This window comes from Tachyglossus aculeatus, chromosome 4 (genome assembly GCF_015852505.1).
Source record: "Tachyglossus aculeatus isolate mTacAcu1 chromosome 4, mTacAcu1.pri, whole genome shotgun sequence".
NCBI classification, from domain to species: Eukaryota; Metazoa; Chordata; class Mammalia; order Monotremata; family Tachyglossidae; genus Tachyglossus; species Tachyglossus aculeatus.
Window position 1 is genome coordinate 104531220 of NC_052069.1, and position 20108 is coordinate 104551327.

The 20108-nt window shown below is 51.1% G+C and overlaps 1 protein-coding gene across 3 annotated transcripts in view; it reads right to left on the reverse strand.

The window, feature by feature from the left end:
• Positions 1-7470: 7470 nt before the first annotated feature.
• Positions 7471-20108, reverse strand: part of LOC119927364 (carboxyl-terminal PDZ ligand of neuronal nitric oxide synthase protein-like) — a 40676-nt gene continuing 28038 nt past the window's right edge. Inside the window, exons 3-11 of one of the 3 annotated variants that reach the window (XM_038745979.1) lie at positions 17833-17925; positions 17119-17177; positions 15787-15895; positions 14423-14564; positions 13930-14081; positions 13071-13250; positions 11988-12153; positions 11193-11499; positions 7471-10553 (exon numbers count right to left, since the gene is read on the reverse strand). In XM_038745979.1, coding sequence (XP_038601907.1) covers positions 10148-10553; positions 11193-11499; positions 11988-12153; positions 13071-13250; positions 13930-14081; positions 14423-14564; positions 15787-15895; positions 17119-17177; positions 17833-17925 — 1614 coding nt within the window. In that variant the 3' untranslated portion in view covers positions 7471-10147. Of the gene's footprint in view, positions 10554-11192; positions 11500-11987; positions 12154-13070; positions 13251-13929; positions 14085-14422; positions 14565-15786; positions 15896-17118; positions 17178-17832; positions 17926-20108 lie in introns of all 3 variants that reach the window. The other 2 variants (XM_038745981.1, XM_038745978.1) reach the window with 2 other exon arrangements.

A 20108-nucleotide genomic window follows, 5' to 3' on the forward strand; every position in this document is an offset into this window, starting at 1 on the left:
AGAACTTAAGTGACTTGCTCAAGGCCACACAGCAGGAACATGACAGAGCTGGGATTAGAACCCAGGTCCTCTACCTTTCAGACCCATGTGCTGCTCCTTCCTTGGGGTGGGGGGCCCAGGAGCAGAGGTGAGGGAGGTGAGAAGGCCCCTGGCCTCCGGTAGCCACTGCAGCTTCAGTTCCTCTGCCTCCAAACCCCAGTAGCTGGGCTCCCACAGGCCATGGAGAGGTCAGCTCCAAAAGGCCAAAGGCAGCAGGGGCTGACTGGATGCCTTTATTCATTTGTAGGGCGGGGTGGGGGGATTATATGCCGGTAATCCCATTTTCCCCCTTTTAGGGTCACACCTGGAGAGTTTCCAGTACTCCACCAGTCTCGACTATGGGAGGGAGAGCCAAGCAGAGGCATACCCATTCCATTCCTACCTTGGGCAGTGGCTAGTGACTGTGCTGGGCAACAGCGGCGTAGGAGAGAGTCGAGAGCAGAGACTCAAGCTGACTGCACAGAAGGAGGCAATGGTAAACCACTTCCTTATTTTTAATCAAGAAAACTCCGTGGAGACACTACCAGAACGATTGCAGGTGGAGGTGGGGCGTTCTGGGAGAGATGTGTCCATGGTGTCACCGTGGGTCGGAGATGAGTTGGCAGAATTAGATAAGACAAGCCCATCTTCCCCCTTTTCCCTCCTCTTCCTCTCTCCTTGGGGAGAAGCTGGGATCTGGCCCAGGAGGGCAGACCTCCTGGAGGGCGGGGAGTGGGAGGAATTGGGGCTTGGGGGAGAGGGATGGGGATGGTTGGAGGTTAGACCTGCAGCGGGACTTTCGGACAGGGGAAGGGTGTCTTTCAGGAGCAGCTGACTGTGGGGATGGGAGGGAAAGACCTATAAATCAAGGGGAGTCTGGGCAGTGGGCCCGAATTCCTTCTGAGATGGTGTAATTCCAGCCTTATTACACACGGAGTCAGCAGGAGATCAGACAATCAACCTAACACAGTCCAGCTGGAATGCCTTACTCAAGAAGATCAATCAATCAATCATGTTTATTGAGCGCTTACTGTGTGCAGAGCACTGTACTAAGCATTTGGGAAGTACAAGTTGGAATGGGGGGGACTATAATAATAGCGACAATAACAATTTTGTTATTTGTTAAGTGCTCACTCTGTGCCAAGGACTGTGGTAAGTGCTGGGGGATACACCAGATATAACAACGTCCCTACCCCACATAATAATAATAATAATGGCATTTATTAAGGGCTTGCTATGTGCAAAACACCGTTCTAAGCGCTGGGGAAATTACAAGGTGATCAGGTTGTCCCACGGGGGGCTCACAGTCTTAATCCCCGTTTTACAGATGAGGTAACTGAGGCAAAGAGAAGTTAAGTGACTTGCCCAAAGTCACACAGCTGACATTTGGTGGAGCGGAATTTGAACCCATGACCTCTGACTCCAAAGCCCGGGCTCTGGTGCTCGCAGCTTGCTTGCAGTCCTCCCCTGCAGCACACACCCATCTCCCGAGGCCCCCCAAGAAGACCAGGAGGTGGTGGGCCGGGATGGGATGAATCCTGGCCTGGGCATGGCGGGTTCTGGGTTTGAATTCCTCTCTGGTTGTGAGCGGCTGCTTTACTGTGGACCTGTGGGATTGGAGCCAGGTGGGAGATGCCAATGCAGATGAGGCAGTGTGGCTCAGTGGAAAGAGCACTGACTTTGGAGTCAGAGGTCATGGATTCAAATCCCTGCTCTGCCAATTGCCAGCTGTGTGACTTTGGGCAAGTCACTTAACTTCTCTGTGCCTCCGTTACCTCATCTGTAAAATGGGGATGAAGACTGTGAGCCCCCTGTGGGACAACCTGATCACCTTGTAACCTCCCCAATGCTTAGGACAGGGCTTTGCACATAGCGCTTAATAAATGCCATCATTATTATTACTATTATTATTATCTAGGTCCCTTGATCCCAGCCCCCAAAACGTCTCCCCCCAGCCTCTCCCCCGCCCTTGGGGGTGTCAATAACAACAACAATAATAATAGTAACAATAACAATAATATTTATTAAGCACTTAATGTGTGCCAAGCACTGTACTAAGAGCTGGGGTAGATACAAGATAATCAGGTTGGATTCAGCCCCTGCCCCATATGGAGCACACAGTCTAAATGGGAGGGAGTAAGACTTAATCCCAATTTTACAGATGAGGAAACTGAGGCCCAGAGAAAGTGGTCTAGTGGAAAGAGCATGGGCCTGGGAATCAGAAGGATCTGGCTCCTAATCCAGGCTCCACAACTTGCTTGCTACATGACCTAGGGCACATCACTGTATCTCAGTTCACTCTTCTGTAAAATGGGAATTAAAACTGTGAGCCCCATGTGGGACGTAGACCATGTCCAGCATGATTAGAGAAGCAGCGTGGCTCAGTGGAAAACAGAGCAGGCTTTGGAGTCAGAGGTCACGGGTTCAAATCTCAGCTCCACCAATTGTCAGCTGTGGGACTTTGGGCAGGTCACTTAACTTCTCTCTGCCTCAATGACCTCATTTGTAAAATGTGGATTAAGACTGTGAGCCCTCCGCGGGGCAACCTGATCACCTTGTAACCTCCCCAGCGCTTAGAACAGTGCTTTGCACATAGTAAGCACTTAATAAATGCCGTCATTATTCATTCATTCAATCATATTTATTGAGCACTTACTGTGTGCAGGGCACTGCACTAAGTACTTGGATTATTATTATCATTAGCTCATTTCTACCCCAGCGCTTAGTACAGTGCCTGGCACATAGTAAGTGCTTACCAAATCCCATAAAAAAAGTGGTAGGGCTGGAATTAGAATCCAGGTCCCCTGACTCCAAGGATTATATTCTTTCCACTAGGCCAATCATATTACTTCCCAGTGTGATGTAACTAAACCATATGGTGGTTTTAGTCATGTGAGTTCTGAGCAGCTCATCTATCTCTTTGCCAACCGCTACCTAGGTCCTCCCTCTGGCCTTTAACTCCTTTCCCCTCCACATCCAACATTCCACTGCCTTCCTTATTTTCAAAGCCCTCCTAAAATCCCACTTCCTTCAAGAGGTCTTTCCCGACTACGCCCACATTTGCCCTACACGTTCTCTCTTTTGTGGCTTATTGCTTTTGAATTTGAATCTATACCCCTTAAGCACTTGATAGTCACTCCGCCCTCAGCTACACAGCACTTATTTGCAGGAAATGTGTCTTCCAAATCTGTCGTGATGTATTTTCCCAAGCACTTGGTACATCAGTGCTTAGAACAGTGCTTGGCACATAGTATGGGTGTAAGAAATGCCATCATTATAATTATTACACTACATACATACACTACATACAGTAAGCACTCATTAATTACCATATGTAATTAATATATGTTGCCAACTTGTACTTCCCAAGCGCTTAGTACAGTGCTCTGCACACAGTAAGCGCTCAATAAATACGATTGATTGATTGATTGAATTATCATTGATTGACAACCAGAGGCTGGGTTGGGGCCAGATTGCAGCCTGGCAGAGGCACTGCCAATTCCCTGAAGGTTTTTTTTATGGTATTTGTTAAGCATTTATTACGTGCCAGGCACTGTATTAAACACTGGGGTAGATGTAAGCTAATCAAGTTGGACATAATCCATGTCCCACATGGGGCTCTCAGTCTTAATCTCCATTTTACAGATGAGGTAACCAAGGAACATAGAAATTAAGTGACTTGGCTAAGGTCATGCAGCAGACAAGTGGCAGAGCTGGGATTAGAACCCAGATGTCTTGGCTCCCAGGCCTGTGCTCTATCCACTGGACCACACTGCTCCTCCCGCTGCAGTTCCTCAGCCAGGCGAAGCCTTGAGGCCCACAGCTGGCTGGGAGGGATGAGGAGATGTAAGCTCATTGTAGGCAGGGAATGTCTCTGTTTATTGTTATAGTGTGCTCTCCCAAGCACTTACTACAGTGCTCTGCACAAAGTAAGCGCTGAATAAATATGACTGACTGATAGACTGAGGAGTTGGAAGGAAACTATGAGGAATTGGTGCCCAATAGGACAGTGATGGGTCCTATGTGAGCCTATGGGCTCATTTTGGGTGGAATTAAGTGGGTGTATACATAGGGGAGAGAGGGTTGAGGAAAACAGCAGAGGGCAACTTTTATATTTAAATAAACTTCTCTTTGGTCCCTGCCAGAAGACCTCTATGTGGAGATCCAAACATATAAACTGCCCCAGATGACCACCTGCCCAAGGAGGTAGTTTTACCCCCCTGGCTAGTGCTCTCCCAGGAAGCTGCCAGCTGGTAGGACCCTGGGATGGGAGCTTTTAGACCAATTCTTTAAACCTTGCCCCCATCTCCCTGCCCCAGGGAGCCCCATTCTTGTAGGACAAGCCAACCCTCAGCCCTGGGCAAAGGGGGGCAATCAACGGGCATCATCTCCCTCCCCAAGCCCTGATTCAAGAAGTGAAGAGCACAGCTGGGCATAGCCACAGGAAATGAAACTGCCCCCAACAGCCACACTAAGCATGCCTGAGGATGTGGGGGAGGAAGATGAGACCTTATATCTTACTGGGGGCTTGTTCTAGCCTCAGATCCCTGCTCCACCCCTTCTGCTGCATCTTGGGCTCCCAGAGGGGGATCTCCAGAGATCATTCTGTCCAGCCTCCTGCCTCCAGACCGATTGCTTAGATCATCCAGGCCTGCTAATTTATCCCGGTGGCCTTTTAAGTACAGCCGTGCATTGCTGACTCACGTTCAATTTGTGGGCAGGCATGATTCATGTTTCATCAGTCTGGCCCGATATCTTACCCTAAATGTAGCATGAAAGAGGAACTCGGCCTAATCGGAATGACCGCAAGGGATGTTTTAGACCAAATTATGACAAATAGGTGTGCCTGCACAGCGAGCGAGTGTGGCCTAGTGCAAAGAGCACAGGAGCAGGAGCCAGGAAGCTTGGATTTGAGACCCAGCTCCAGACCTGGCCTGCTGTGTGGCAACGGGCAAGCCACTCAACTGCTCTGCCCCTCAATTTACTCATCTGTAAAATGGAGACGAGCAAGATTGTGAACCCCATGTGGAACAGGGACTTTGTCCAACCTCACTCATATCCTTGTATTTTCCCCAGCACTTGGTACCAATAAGTGCTTATTATTGTCATTATGGAATCCCAGGGTCTCCTGGGTGATATCATCAGTAGGAAGACCTGTCCCATGAGAATGAGACAGACCAAAGATGCATTTGCAACATACCTTCCTAAGAGGTGGAACTTCGGGGTGGCTGGGACTGTTGCATTCGAGTTGGTCCTGCTGCAGCACTGAAGAACATGAAGACTGCCCCCTTTCAATCAAAACTATTTATTAAGCACCTACTTTGGACAGAGCACTGTACTAAGTGCTTGGGAAAGTAGATAGAATTAGTAAACATGATCTCTGCCCCCATGGGGCTTACAATCTAAGTGCAGATATCAAGTATCAATCAAACTGACTGAGCATTTACTGTGTGCAGAGCACTGTACAAAGCACTTGGGAGAGTACAGTATAACGGAGTTGGTAGATACGTTCTCTGCCCACAACCTTACACACTAGAGGGGGTTCTGCACTGTGCCTGTAATTGCTAATTTATTATTTTTGCTTTGCCCATCTAAGTCTTCCCTTGTGTGTGACTGCTACTAGCCTTCCATCCTCAATCTCCTGCCCCTTCACTCCTTTCCATTTTAGCTTACGAGTTCCCTGGGGCCCATGAACCATATCTGAAATACACCTAATTCTCCTCCCACACAGGGGTTGTGTTACTATAGAATTCCACCTTCAGGAAAACTTGCATTGTAGCACTCACCCCATTTCTGACATCATACATGTGCACACAACTATTTCTTCAGACACCATGTCTCACTGTATCCAAAAGGCTCATCATCAGCTCAGCTTCCCTTAGTTCCCTAATAGTGGGTTAGCCACAGGACGACAGAGTAAATGCATGCATTATAGCAGAGTTGACTGAAATATCCTTGAACTTCTTCCCAGTGGCGAGCACAAGGTATTCAACAAATGCAATAAACAGTAAGATTAAAGCTTGATGTAACAAAGTACCTGGGAAAGGACAGTAGCTCCATGAGAGTTCTGAAGGGAAAAGTGCAGAACTTATGGCAAAAGCATGCACCCTATCTTTACAAATGACAACTGTCTCAGTCTACTCACTGGAGGTAACTCCCCTCTTTTAAAGAAGACTCTAGAGATGAGACTGGAAGTGCAGACCAGTTAATTTCATTTTCCTACCTGGAAAATCAAAGTCAGCAATTAAGTTTAGGATTATGAGCCCTGAGAAAAACCTAACTTATTGGGGGAAAGACAAGATAGTTCTGTGAAGGAGAATAGTACCTCTTTAACCTGCTGGAGTTTTTTTGAGGGGGTCACTGGACCTGTGGATACAGGAAAACTAGTAGACATAATGTATTTAGATTTGAGATTTCTTCTTTTAAATACTATAATTAGTATTCTAATGACATTAACAAGGTTGGCTATCTGATCATTATTATACTTCTTCCAAAAACACTAAAAGCCTTTTTAAAAAAAGCTCATCACATTTCTGGCCTCAATTTCCTCACCTGCAAAATGGGAATTCAATAACTTTTCTCCCTCCCAGTTAGACTGAGTCCCCATGTGGGATAGCGACTGTGTCCAACCTAAATATCTTGCAGCTACCTAACCATTTAGTACAGTGGTTGGCACAAAGTAAGTACTTTATGAATACCAACATCATTCTTATTATGGGACCAGAGGGAATGTTGTCATGGATAGAAAATTGGCTAAAAGATAGGGTTAAATGGTGACTTTTCAGGATGGTGGTATGTAAATAGAGGATTCCCCCAGTCATCTGTTCCAGGGACACTTTTATTTAACATCATAGATCACTTGGAAGAGGTAGCAGGAAGACAAATCACCCTACTGGGCTCTGGACAGCTTTGCTTGGGAGGTGAAAATCCACAGTGTCTTGTAGTCTTATGTTCTTCCATTTTTACTACTCAATCTTTCCTTATGTGCCTGTCATCAGCCTCCCAGTCCCCACTTTTAGATTTAGATAGAGGGTGAGAGACCGAGCCTTATTTATAATAGTAATCTAGACTGTGAGCCCGTTGTTGGGTAGGGATTCTCTATTTGTTGCCAAATTGTACTTTCAAAGCGCTTAGTACAGTGCTCTGTACACAGTAAGCACTCAATAAATATGACTAAATGAATGAATAATTAATAATTATGGTATTTGTTAAGTACTTACTGCACATCAAGCACTGTTCTAGGATCTGGGGTAGATACAAGTTCATCAGGCTTCAAGATACAAGTTCAAGCGCTTAGTACAGTGCTCTGCACACAGTAAGTGCTCAATAAATACAATTGAATGAATCAGGTCAGACATAGTCCCTGTCACACATGGGGCTCAGTCTGAGTCTTTCATCTCCATTTTACAGTGAGGAAACTGAGGCACAGAGAAGTTAATTTACTTTCCCAAGGTCACCCAGCAGGCAAATGGGGGAGCAGGGATTAGAACCCAGGTCCTCTGACTCTCAGGCCTGGGGGCTTTCCACTTAGCTACGCTGCTCCCCTTTGTTGCCTTCTTCCCTAGCACCTAGTTCAGGACTTTGCACACCACAGCTGCTCAATAAATATTATCGAATGAATGAGGGTGACAGGAAATGGCACCTGGTGGTGAAAGCCAAGAAGGTAGGGATAAACTCCAGAAACCCCTCACGCAGCTAAAAAGCGACACGAACTCCAACGGGAGCAAATGCAGTGTCATGCACCCAGGGGAAAATGATCCAAAATACAACTCCCCGATGATGGACTCAGGGCTGTCACTCACGGTTCAGGAAAGAGAACTTGGAGTTGCCATTAGTTCTTTAGCCAAAGGCTCTGCAAGAACACCCACCCCATCCTGGGAGACCCAGGCCCCACTCAATTCCCCACCCCTGCCCAGACACACGTGGGTCTTTTCTGCCCTGCTGGTCGACCTCTGATCTTGAAGGCGATTTGTCTTGGGCAGCGGCTCACACTGGGGCTCGTGTATAGATACAGAAGTGAAAAAACAAAACACCGAAAGCTCCTGTCTTTTCCCAGGCACCTAACTCCACCATTCCTTCTGTTCTTTTGCCCAATTTACTAAGTTCTCCCCTAACGCTCGCTGGTTAGTATGATCAAATCAATCAGGGAACATGCCGTAGTTAATTCTTCTACTTCCCTCCAGGGAGAAACATCCTCACAGTTTGGTTTCTCCTGGAGAGAAACCACGGTTAGGGTCAGGGCAGCCAGAATCTTTCCTAGAGAGCTGGGAGGGTGACCAGAAGGGGTGACGATGCCTGTTCCCCTCCCTGCCAACATTTCCAGCTCCCCTAACCCCCGGCAACCCAGGTCCAGCCCCCTGCCTTCCATGACAGGCAGGCAGGTACTGTTCCAGTTGTTCAGTAACTGGAACAGGCATCTCCCTATGTCTCACAAGGGATGATCTTCACCCACCACCCCTTAGTCTCTCTGCACAACCCTCCTCGGCTGCTCCCGCCATACCAACCGGCTCCTTATTCCCAGCTCTTGGCTCTCCCCACAAACATTTCTCCCCCACACCCGATGTCCTTTTTGCTACATTCTACCAAACCCCACTTCGAAGCACTGCCCTCTAACCCCAGTCTTCTTCCTCTGGTAAGTCTTTCCCCTGGTTGTCATTACTCCACAAACTCCTTGGGACTTAGAGCTCGCTTTAGAAAAGTATGTTTCTGTTGTCCTGCTATACTGGCTCCATACCATCCTGTCTCTCTCATTGGGCAGTCAGACTCCCAGGGCAGTAACTCTGTCTTCTCTTTCCTGTGTCCCTCTCTGCAGTGCCCGCTACAGGGTTCCTGTTTGGGCTCTCTCTCTGTTTCTCTCTCTCTCACTCAGCTCTTTGAGAACAGATATTCTCTCTTTATCCTTCTAACCTTCCCATCTCAGCCAGGCCGGGGCTCAGGCCTAAGCGGGGAAAGACACATATTGGGCATTATCACAGGTGATGAGTGGGTTCAGAGGATTTGGATTGTGCGCATGCTGAGTACTGAAGGTCTTTCTCTGGAATGAGTGGGCTTCCTAATGAGGGTGGGGGTGCTGCTAGGCTCAGCCGTTCCTGTCACCTAGAGAAAGGAGGTTTCAGCCCAGGAGCCCCAGACTGAAATCACCTCTCTGCCTTGAACAGAGGAAGGCAGGAGGCACGCAGGCCCCTGCCTGAGTCCCTCACAGGAGGTTAGGGCGACACTGACGGCACCCTGAGAAATGAACCTATAATAGCCAAGCTTCATCCACCTTCACCTAGTCCAGCTCTGGATGGGGAGGAATAGATAGAGGGAAGGAAGAAGGGGGAACTTCCCAACTCCAGAGCTGCATCCAGGATGCAACCGGGCCCAGCTCCATCTGTGGCTTGGATAACCAGACAGGCAGCAGGCCATCGGTAAGGCCCAGGTCATTGAAGGGCTCTCTTGGCCCAGTCACCATCCCTGCTGCCTGGCCCTCTGTCCTGCACACAATAAAATACCTGTAGAATTTAAGAAGTGCACTAGAGTGGGAGAGGGAGTGGAGAACAGGAAGCCAATCAGGGAATGGTGCTGGCTCTCCCCAGATCATCTCTCTCACTCTCAACACATCCCGAATCCAGCACCTCCTTGCTTCTGCCCTCCCCTCCCCACCCAGCCCCCAGGCAGCCAGCTGAGTTGGGGTGGGGAGGGGAATGCATCGTCCCTCCCTCAGCCCTACTGCCTATTGGAATCTGGTCCCTGGTCTCCCACCATGGACAGCTGGGCTCTCACCATTCTTTCTTCCTGACCCACATTCTGGCTGTCAGCCAGCGTGGCCACCCGACAACCCCATTCCCGGGTGACGTGGGCTGGGTAAAGGCCTGAGGACCCCACTTGGCTCTTCTCCTCAAGGCGAAGTTTCCAGACGGCAAGTCGGCAACACAAGAAGCAACCCGCGTCTTAGGCTGGGCTGGTACTGCCGCTTCAGGGTGACAAATCAGTGAGTCTCAGGTCCACCCGGCAGCCTCCCAGGGACTCCCGTCATCCTGTTATCCCCGGGCAGGGGGTCCAGCAGCTGGCCCTGGGGTTCGGGAGGCTGCCGCAGCTAGGGCCTTGGTAAGAAACTCTACCTACGGGGCACTGTGGGCCAGCCAGACTAGTCCTTCTCTCGTCCCTGGCTCGTGTCCTCAGAGTCCAGCTCGTCCTCAGAGAAGCTGATGTGGAGACTTGTGTCGTCCGCTGCAGCCAGGATGGGTAGGAGCGTGCGGTCCAGCCAGCCACCCCCAGGGGTTGTCCCCTCCCTTGGGCTCCACAGGGCCTCTGACTCGTCATCGCTGTCTGAGCCCAGGACCCCACCGTGGGTAGGGCTGGCCCACCTTGGGCTCTGCCGGTGGACCAGATGCTCCTGCTCAGGGCCTGAGGGCCGGTCGCCGGATCCAGGCAGGGACAGGCGGATGGGGCTGAAGACCGGTTCCGTCTCGGGGCTGGTTGAGGCCTTGGCAGGCCGCTTCTTCCGGGTGGGCGGCGGGGGGTTCAGCTTGGGGATGGGAAGCAACGGGGCCCTGGGGAGATGACACATTGGGGGAGGTTGGTGGGGTGAGATGGAAGAGGAATACAGATGGGCAGTGCCAATGCTGCCCTAGGAGAGGCAGAAAAGGTTCTGGTCCCAGTAGTCAACAAGGTGTGTGGAAACTTTGTTGTGGGGGGCCGGGGGAAATGGGAATTTTGCTGGGGTTTGGGGGCCCAGCCCAGGAGAGCCTTCTGTCATACCACAACCTCCTGCTCTGTCCCTCCCAAACTCACTGCCCCAAGGACTCTGGGAGCCACCCTTTGGCCCTGCCACACCCAGCCAGGCATTTGTGGCAGAGAAGCAGGAGTGCCCACCCTGAAAGCTGCAGGTTTTTTTTTTAATACTATCATTAAGTGCTTACTATGTGCCAGGCATTGTACTAAGCGCTAGGGTAGATACAAGATAATCAGGCTGGACACAGTCCATGTCTCACATGGAGCTCAGGGTCTTAATTCCCATTTTACATTTGAGGGAATCTAGGCACAGAGAAGCTTAGCGACTTGCCCGAAGTCACACAGCAGACAAGTGGTGGAGCTAGGATTAGAACTCAGGTCTTTCTGACTCCCAAGGAGTCAGTTTGGAGTCATGCAACAGGTTGGACCCTAGAGGGGAAGAGGGCAGAGGCACTGACCTGTCCTGGTTGGGGCTGAGGTGTGGGCGGCCCCTGCCCCGGAGTCCAGCCTCCGAAGGATGGCTCTCTTCTGAGCCCTCCACCCTGCGATTGAGGCCACGGTGCCCTTCGCCTCCATTCCGGATGCCCCAGCTTGCACGGTTTGGGTAGGGTGCTCTGGGGCTGGTCAGGGGAGGGGATTGGGATCCAGGGGGGCTGGCGAGGCCGTGGGTGGGGGTCGGAGAGCAGGATAGGCCAGCTTCCAGGCTGAACTCGTTCTTCAGGTTGAGGGTCAGAGGCGGGCCCAGGTTCTGTAGCGAGCGGGAGACTGTGGGAGATGGAAAGAGAGGGAGCAAAGAGGTGGTGAGCCAGGTGCTGAGCCAGGGAGCAAAGGTGCCGGGGGCCGGAAAAAGAAAGCAAAGCATTTTTAGGCAGCAGCGAGAAATAGCTGGATAAAAGCAGAGTCTCCACCCCTTCACTTTTTCTGGATCTGTACTGCTCCTTCTGAGACATTTTCTAACCCACCGAGGGTTGGGCTCCTGTGTGTGTACTGGAAGGGGGCCTGGCTGCTGAGCATCACCGGTACCTCCGCACCCTTTCACCCTCAGCAGGCTACAGAGGGAGAAGTTGCCCACAGCTTTTCCCCAAAAGAGCCAGGGTTGATGCCCGAGTTTCTGAATTCCCCAACCGGCCCACCTTCTTCTAACTCCCTTCCGCAGCCCCTGGACCTCATGTCCTTCGGTCATCCCCACGGGGCCAGGGACTCCTCTCCCGCCCCTGACTCGGGTCCCCCCTGGACTCCCACGCCCGCCTCACCACTGAGTGGGTGCTGCACTCGGACCTCCAGCTCCTTCAGCTGCTTAACCAGCAGGGCCACATGCTGCAGGAGGTCCTCGTTAGTCAGGAGCAGCTGCCGGACCCTGGCCTGGGCCTCCATGCGGGCGGCTGTCTCGGCCGCCAGCTGGTCCTTTAAGAGTTGCACCTGAAGGTGGAAGCGATGGAGAGCCAGAGAGCTGGACGGAGGCATTGCTTGGGTTCACCTGACTGGGAAAGACACCCGCCTCCCATTTCCCGACAGCCCCGTCTCTGCTCAGGGAGAAGGCCCAAATCACAGTCAACCTTACTCCCTCAGAATCCCAGAACCAGAAGGAGCTTCAGGAGGCCACCAATCAACCAAAGGTACTTACTGATCATGTAATCTGTGCGGAACAATCAATCAATCGTATTTATTGAGCGCTTACTGTGTGCAGAGCACTGTACTAAGCGCTTGGGAAGTACAAGTTGGCAACATATAGAGACAGTCCCTACCCAACAGTGGGCTCATGACCTAAGCACTTGGGACAGTACACTAAAGTATTGGGAGTAATAAGTAAGGCCGTGGGATCCAACATCATGGCTTGGTTGATAGAACATGGCCTGAGAGTCAGAAGGACCTGAGTTCTAATTCTGGCTTTGCCATGACTGCTGTATGACCTTGGGCAAGTCACTTTACTTCTCGGTGCCTCAGTTCCCTCATTTGTAAAATGGGGATTAAGAGTTCGAACTGTGGGACAGGAACTGTGTCCAACCTGATTACCTTGCATCTCCCCCAGCACTTAGAACAGTGCTTGGCACATAGTAAGCGCTTAACAAATACCATAATAATTACAATTATTATTATCATTATCCAATTCCTTGTATCTAGGCAGGAGAATCTCAAGCCACACAGGCCAGAGGGTCTGTTCTTGAAGACTTCCAGGGTTGAAGATGCCCCCCGCTTTCTTACTCACTGGGGAAGGAGAGGGAGGAGGAGGATGAAGAGAAGGAGGGCTTTTCCAAAGATCTGTTTGCTTCTGATCCCTAGGGAACATGGTCACCCCCGGGCCCCATTTGGGGTTCCTGAGATAGTTTGGGTTTTACCTGGGCCACCGCGACTTGGGTCTGCTGCTGCTGCTGGAGGAGCTGGTGTTGGAGGAGCTGTAGGCAATGCCGGGACAGCAGAGGGGAGAGCAGGCAGGAAGAAGAAGAGGAGGAGCAGGGGCTGGTGGGAGTCAGCAGCTGTTGGGACCCAGAGGGGCACATGGAGCTGTTTTCAACGTCCTGGGCACAGAACACGCACCAGCCGGGTGGTGGAAAGGGAGAACGGTTGACTGGGGCTTGGCCAGGTCCAACTGGACTTGGGGGTTTGGAGGGGTAGGGAGGAAGAGAGTGAATCAAACCAACCCCAGGGAGGAGAGCCAGTCTCTCTGAGGCCAGAGGCCTGGGGCAGGAGGAGAGAAGGCGATGGCAGGGCCACCATTTCCCCGTAGAACTCCGACATCTGCCAGCCACTGCAGAAACTTATAAATACATAGCAGTGGAGGAAAAATGCCTGTATCCCAGGGATCTGGGGCCCTTTTGGCTGCCGTGTTTTCGGGGCCACCCCAAGATAGGACAAAGTGGCTGGTGGTGGGGGGTCTGCACGATGAGGAGGACAGGATAGAGGTGAGGCTGGGAGGGATAGGGAGGCCCAACAGGGAAAACTCCCACACCGTTTCCTCTCCCACCTAACAGACTGACACCCCCTGGCACCAGGGGTTCCCGCTGTCTGTGACTGCTGGGCAAGGGCAAAGGAAGGGGCCGGGGTCAGCTTTTCCAGGAAATTCTTGCCTCGCTGCAGGCCGGCTTTCCAGATTTTGGGCCCAGGTTGCCCTCAGGGAGTATGGATAGGGACTCCAGGGTGGGGCCCACGAAGGAGGTTGGCCCCCACCCCGACCTGTGCCATTGCACTGCTCCTCACCTGCCCACGCCGATCGCTCGCAGCGGGCACTGATGCCGAGTCTGCCAGGGCTGCCAGCCGGGCAAGGAGGCTCCGCTCTGTTGGGCACATGCTGACCGAGTCCTCTTCCACCTCCTCCGTGGGGTCCAGCTTCCCTGCTTTCTGGCGGTGTCCTACTAGAGAGCCCCGACCAACACAGCTGGCTGAGGCCTTGGCTGGACAGGGCAAGGGGCTGCTTGGGCCCCGGAGACCATCTTGTTCCTTTATTAAACTCAAAGGGCCCAAACCCTCCGTGGGGCGCCTTGCCTCCTGCCGGACCCCGGAACTCCCAGTTGGTTCGAAGCCTCAGATGGGATGGGAATGGGGGTGGGTTCCCAGGGGTGCAGGGGAGCAGACAGTTCCCAGAGAGGCAGGGAAACCCCAGCTGGGCAGTCAGGGATGACAGGAGCTTGGATTACAGGCGTGTCCTCAGGGCTGAAGTGGGCTGGGGTGGGAGGGGAGGAGGAAAGGCTACCTTTGGCTTGAGGCTCCTCTGCCGACTTGTCGCTGGCCCCGTCGGCCTGCCCGTCGGCGTTCTGGAGCGCGTGCTGCAGGCTCAGCTTGTGGCACACCTCGAAGGCCTGGCCCACCGTCCGCACTGCTCTCATGGCCTGACTCTGGGTGACAAGAGCCCCAAACCCTCGTCCCGGGCCTCTCCCGGACCTCACGCCAGCCCTGCCCAGGCTCAGCCTGCCCCTACCCGGGCCCACTGCACCCTGGGGTCTGAATCAAGTCCGACTGTGAGCAAAGCAAGATTGGAGTTAAAACCCCAATCTCGGTCTCACCCCCGGCCCTCCCTTCAAGCTCTTGCTGCTTGTAGATGGTAAGCTCATTATGGGCAGGGAACGTGACTGCTGGTCTGTTGTACTGTACTCTCCCAAGCGCTTAGAACAGTGCTCTGCACATAGTAAGCACTCAATAGATACCACTGATTTATTGATTTAGGCTGCTGGGGGTGGTCCTGTCCCCGGGCAGAGAGCAGCTGGGGGTGATGCAGGCTGGGATGGACACTGAGCCATGGACCAGGCTGAATAAGTCATGTCCTTCTCTGAGGCCCAACAGTCCTTTCCCAGATGGACAGATATATAATTGTATCTATTATTATGTACAGGACTGTTACATAATATTTGTATATTTATACAAATATACATAGATATATATTATGGTATTTGTTAAGCATGAATTAAGTGCCCAGTACTGTTGTAAGCACTGGATAGATAATAATAATAATGCTAATAATAATTATAATGTTGGTATTTGTTTAGCACTTACTATGTGCCAAACACCGTTCTAAGCGCTGGGATAGATACAAGGTAATCAGGTTGTCCCACGTGGAGCTCACAATCTTCATCGCCATTTTACAGATGAGTTAACTGAGGCACTGAGAGGTTAAGTGACTTGCCCAGCGTCACACAGCTGACAAGTGGCAGAGCTGGGATTAGAACCCACGACCTCTGACACCCAAGTCCATGCTCTTTCCACTAAGCCACGGTGATTCTCACAAGTTAATCAGGTGGAACACAGTCCCTGTCCCACATGGGGCTCACAGTCTAAGGGAGTGGGATTTATTCTGCATTTTACAGATGGGGTAACAGGCACAGAGAAATTAAGTGACTTGCTTATGGTCACACAGCTGACATTTGGCAGAGTTGGGATTAAAACCCAGGACCTCTGACTCCCAGCTCTGACATGTTTACACTAGGCCACGCTGCTTCTCTTGCATGCCTAGGGATTCCAGGCTGGTATAGGGCCTGGGGGCACCCCAACCTACACAGGTTGCAGCCTGCAGTGCCCACCCTATCCCCACCAAAGCGGTCCCCAATCCTGGTGGCCCCAAACCTTCTTCTTGGATTTGAAGACATTACACCGGAAGGCGTCGTTGGCCCCGTCCCTTGCAATGTAGCTGAAGATCTTGAGGTCCTGGGAGTCATGGGACACGTAGAAGATTCTAGGACAGAAACATGAAAAAGGGTCTCAAGGCTCTACTGATTTTGTTTCCAAAAAGCAGAGCGGGGAAAAGATCGCAAAATAGGGGTGACCTCAATATTATGCTGGGGAGAAGGCTAGGCTGCTGCTTGTTTCTGGCTGGAATTTGTCTGCTGCTGTGGCGGCACCCGAAGCCCTCTGAGTCTCCTCCATGAGGCCTTCCCTGACTAAGCCCCACTATCCTCTTCTCCCTCTCCCTTCTGCGTCACCCTGACTTGCTGCCTTCATATACCTCCTCTCCCAGTCCTACAGCACTAATGTACATACCTGTAATTTATTTATTTATATTAATGTCTGTCTCCCCCTCTAGATTGTAAGCTTGCTGTGGGCAGGGAATGTGTCTGTTTTATTGTACTCTCCCAAGCACTTAGTACAGTGTTCTGCACACAGTAAGTGTTCAATGAATACGACTGAGTGATTGACTGAGTTGGCCAGGACAACAGGTCAGTGGGCCTGGCCACCCAATCCTGGGCTGGGGCTGGCAAACCGCAGGTGTGCAATGCAATAGCCATGCGACTACCCCTGCTGCAGTTAGGACAAGCCAGCAAGGTCACAGCCAGGAGTCAGGTTCTCAGGCCAATCCTAGCTCCTGATTCTCAGCACCTATTCTGGGACGATGAATACCATCGGGGTGGTGATTGAGCACTTACTATGAACTAAGCTCTGGGGTAGGTACTGGATAATCAGGTCTAACACAGTCCCTGTCCCACACGAGGCAAATTAGGAGGGAGGCAGCTATTGGATCCTCATTTTACAGATGTGGAAAATGAGGCCCGGAGAAGTTAAGTGACTTGCCCAAGTTGTCACAGCAGGCAGGTGGCAGAGCTGGGAGTAGAACCCAGGTCCTTTGACTCCCAAACTCGTGTTTTTTCCACGTGGCCACACTGCTTCTCTGGGACTTCACCCACCCCTCCAGTCAATGCTGCTTCACTGCTCAGGAGAGAGGCCTTAGCCCCTCATTCCTGCCCCGGAATACTGTACTCCCTCTCCTTCCCCACAACCCATGAGGACAACAGGGGATTTGGAGGCCACCCAGCACCCGAGAGCGTCTGCCAGGGAATACGCCTACCAACTCCGTACCCACACAAGAGCTTAGTACAGTGCTCTGCACAGAGTAAGCACTCAGCCAATATCACTGAGTGGTTGATTTGATGGTCACTCCCCTGGGACTCCACAGCTCCTCACCTGTACACGGGGTCATGCATCACCAGCATCTTGCTTTCATCCCAGCCCCATTCTTTCCGCTGCAGACAGGAGACAGCAGGAAATGGTTCAGAGCGGGGTCCTACAGAGTCTTGCCAAACCCCTCCCTGCCCGGGATACCACCAACTCCAGGAGCCCAGAAACCAATGTTTCCCCCTGGTACTGCAGCTCTCTACATGGATGCAGTAGAAGCAGACTGTTGTTTGGATGGGCTGGTTGCTGTGATAATGCAAAGGACAGTGGGGGTGGGGGAAACTACAGAAACATCGGCTGTTTCTAAAAGGAATATTTAAACGTTTGCCTCTTCTGGGGAGCGGCTGACATTCAAGGTCATCGGGGAAGAGATAAAATTCCAGGAGTCCCTGTGCAGTGGCTGGGAAAATGCCATGGGAGTTGCCATTCCAGATTGGCTGCTTTCAGAACCACTGGAGCAGGCCCTGGACTGGAGACTCCTGGACACAGGCCACATCCTGACCCAGGATTTTCCGTCTTCCAGCCCCTGCCCCTGGCTCCCCTTTCCCCTCTTCTCTTGGCTGGGCTCTGGCCCCCTAGCTGGAAGGATATCACTGTCTTGAGCAGAACCATAAACAAAACAAGCCTCACCGCTCCTCCATGGGAACCTCTCGGATGAGTTGGAAAGAGCTTTGAAGGATGTGTTTGGAACTGGGGACGGGGGCATTTGAGGAGAAGACTTACCTTTGGCTTTTTCCTCAGGATCACCTTCACTCCATCCACTGACACCACAATGCTCACATTCCTCTTCTTGATGTTCTTCGCCTTGAATTCATACTGTGGGAAGGGGAAGACACCGTCAGGCAGATGCACACAGTACCGAGTGCTGCCAGGAAGAGTAGGGGGAAGGGCAGAAGTGGGCACAGATGTACTGCCTATCCTTGATGACAGACAGTTTGATCTCTCTCTCTTTCTCTCTCCCTCTCCCTTTCTTATATTAGAGGGCACATACCAGAGTGTAGGTTCAAAAACAGAAAGGAAGGACTTCTTTAGCCAACAGGTCTTAAATATATGAAATTTCTTTCCAGTGGAAGTTAGGCACGCAGAAAACATCAGGCGGTTAGAGGGGTTTGGGAAAATGAATGAATGAATCATATTTATTGAGTATTTACTATGTGCAGAGCACTTTACTAAGTACTTGGGAGAGTACAATATAACAGAGTTGGTAGACAAGCTGAAGGGATGGGAAATCCAAACTGGGTTATTGGAGGGAGAAGTGTTATCTACCACAGTGCTTGCAAAGGTGCTTGACACATAGTAACCACCTAATAAATATCATTTTAAAAAAGGGTGGCGTATAGGATGTGGGATGGTCATCATTATCAACAATGGCATTTATTAAGCATTTACTATGTGCAGAACACTGTACTACATGCTTGATCCATTCCTAACCATTGGATAGGTGGGGCAGGAGGATCACCATTACAATGTTCTTCCAGACATCTTGCTGGCACTGTCAGAGACAGAGCCTTGAGTCAGATGGACCATGGGGGCTGATCCCAGAATGGTGGTCTGGCTTAAAGTCTTGATTTCCTACAAGGCCGGTGGGCAATGCTTAGGTCACTGTGTCCTAGAATCACTCCAAGTCTCTCTCCCAGGACCTCTTCCTATCCCGTCTTTTTTTTTTCTTAGTGGTATTTGTTAAACACTTACTATATGTCAGGCACTGTACTAAAGGCTGGGATAGATACAAGATAATAGGGTTGGACACAGTCCCTCTCCCACACAGGACTCATGGTCATAATCCCCTTTTTACAGTTGAGGTAACTGAGGCACAAAGAAGCTAATAATGATAATGATGATGGTATTTAAGTGCTTATTATGTGCCAAGTGCTGTGGTAGATACAAGGTTATCAGGTTATCCTACGTAGGGCTCATAGTTTTAATTCCCATTTTACAGGAGGTAACTTAAGCATGGAGAAGCGAAGTGACTTGCCCAAAGTCAAACAGCTGACAAGTGGCAGAGCAGGGATTAGAACCCACGACCTCTGACTCCCAAACCCGTGCTCTTTCCACTAAGCCACACTGCTTCTCAACGTGACTTGCCCGAGGTCATATGGGTGACAAGTGGTGGACCTGGGATTAGAGCCCAGGTCCTCTGATTCCAGGCCTAGGCTCTTTCCAGTGGGCGACAATGCTTTTTGTTTTCCTGTCCAGCTCCCAAAATGCTCCTTGTGCCTTGGTGCCTCCCAGCCAGGTTTTCTGACATCACCAGCCTTATCTTAGAGAAGCAGCGTGGCTCAATGGAAAGAGCCCGGGCTTTGGAGTCAGAGGTCATGGGTTCAAATTCTGACTCTGCCACTTGTCAGCTGTGTGACTTTGGGCAAGTCACTTAACTTCTCTGGGCCTCAGTTCCCTCATCTGTAAAATGGGGATTAAGACTGTGAGCCCCCCATGGGACAACCTGAACACCTTGTAACCTCCCCAGTGCTTAGAACCATGCTTTGCACATTGTAAGTGATTAATAAATGCCATTATTATTATTATTATCTTGAGATGCCACCAGTGCTTAATTAGAGCCCCAATATGTGGGTGGGGGAGGTGTTAGCCTGGGACCAGGAGCTTGTTTTAGAACCTAGACATATTACACATCACAAAAAATCTGGTTACCCCTCACCTCCCTGCTTTCTGTCCCTCTGGAACCACCAGATAACCAACACAGGCTGTCTGAGTCTCTCTCACGTCTCCAGAGGAGACACTGCGGGATTGGGGTGGGGAAGATGAGGCATAGTGGGGAAACTCTGGGCTTAGGGGAAGTGGATTATTTTCAAACTTTTTTTTTAAATTAAAAAGCAGAGGTGATTGATTTCCTGAGTGGAGACAGGAAAGGGACCCTCCTCACTGGGACAGAGACCCTGGGCACCTGGGCAGCAAGTCCATCCTCAACCCACTTCCTGGCAAATTGTGGACTTCTGCCTGCTGGCCTCTCCGATGTGGGGCAGACAGGAGAACATGGCAAC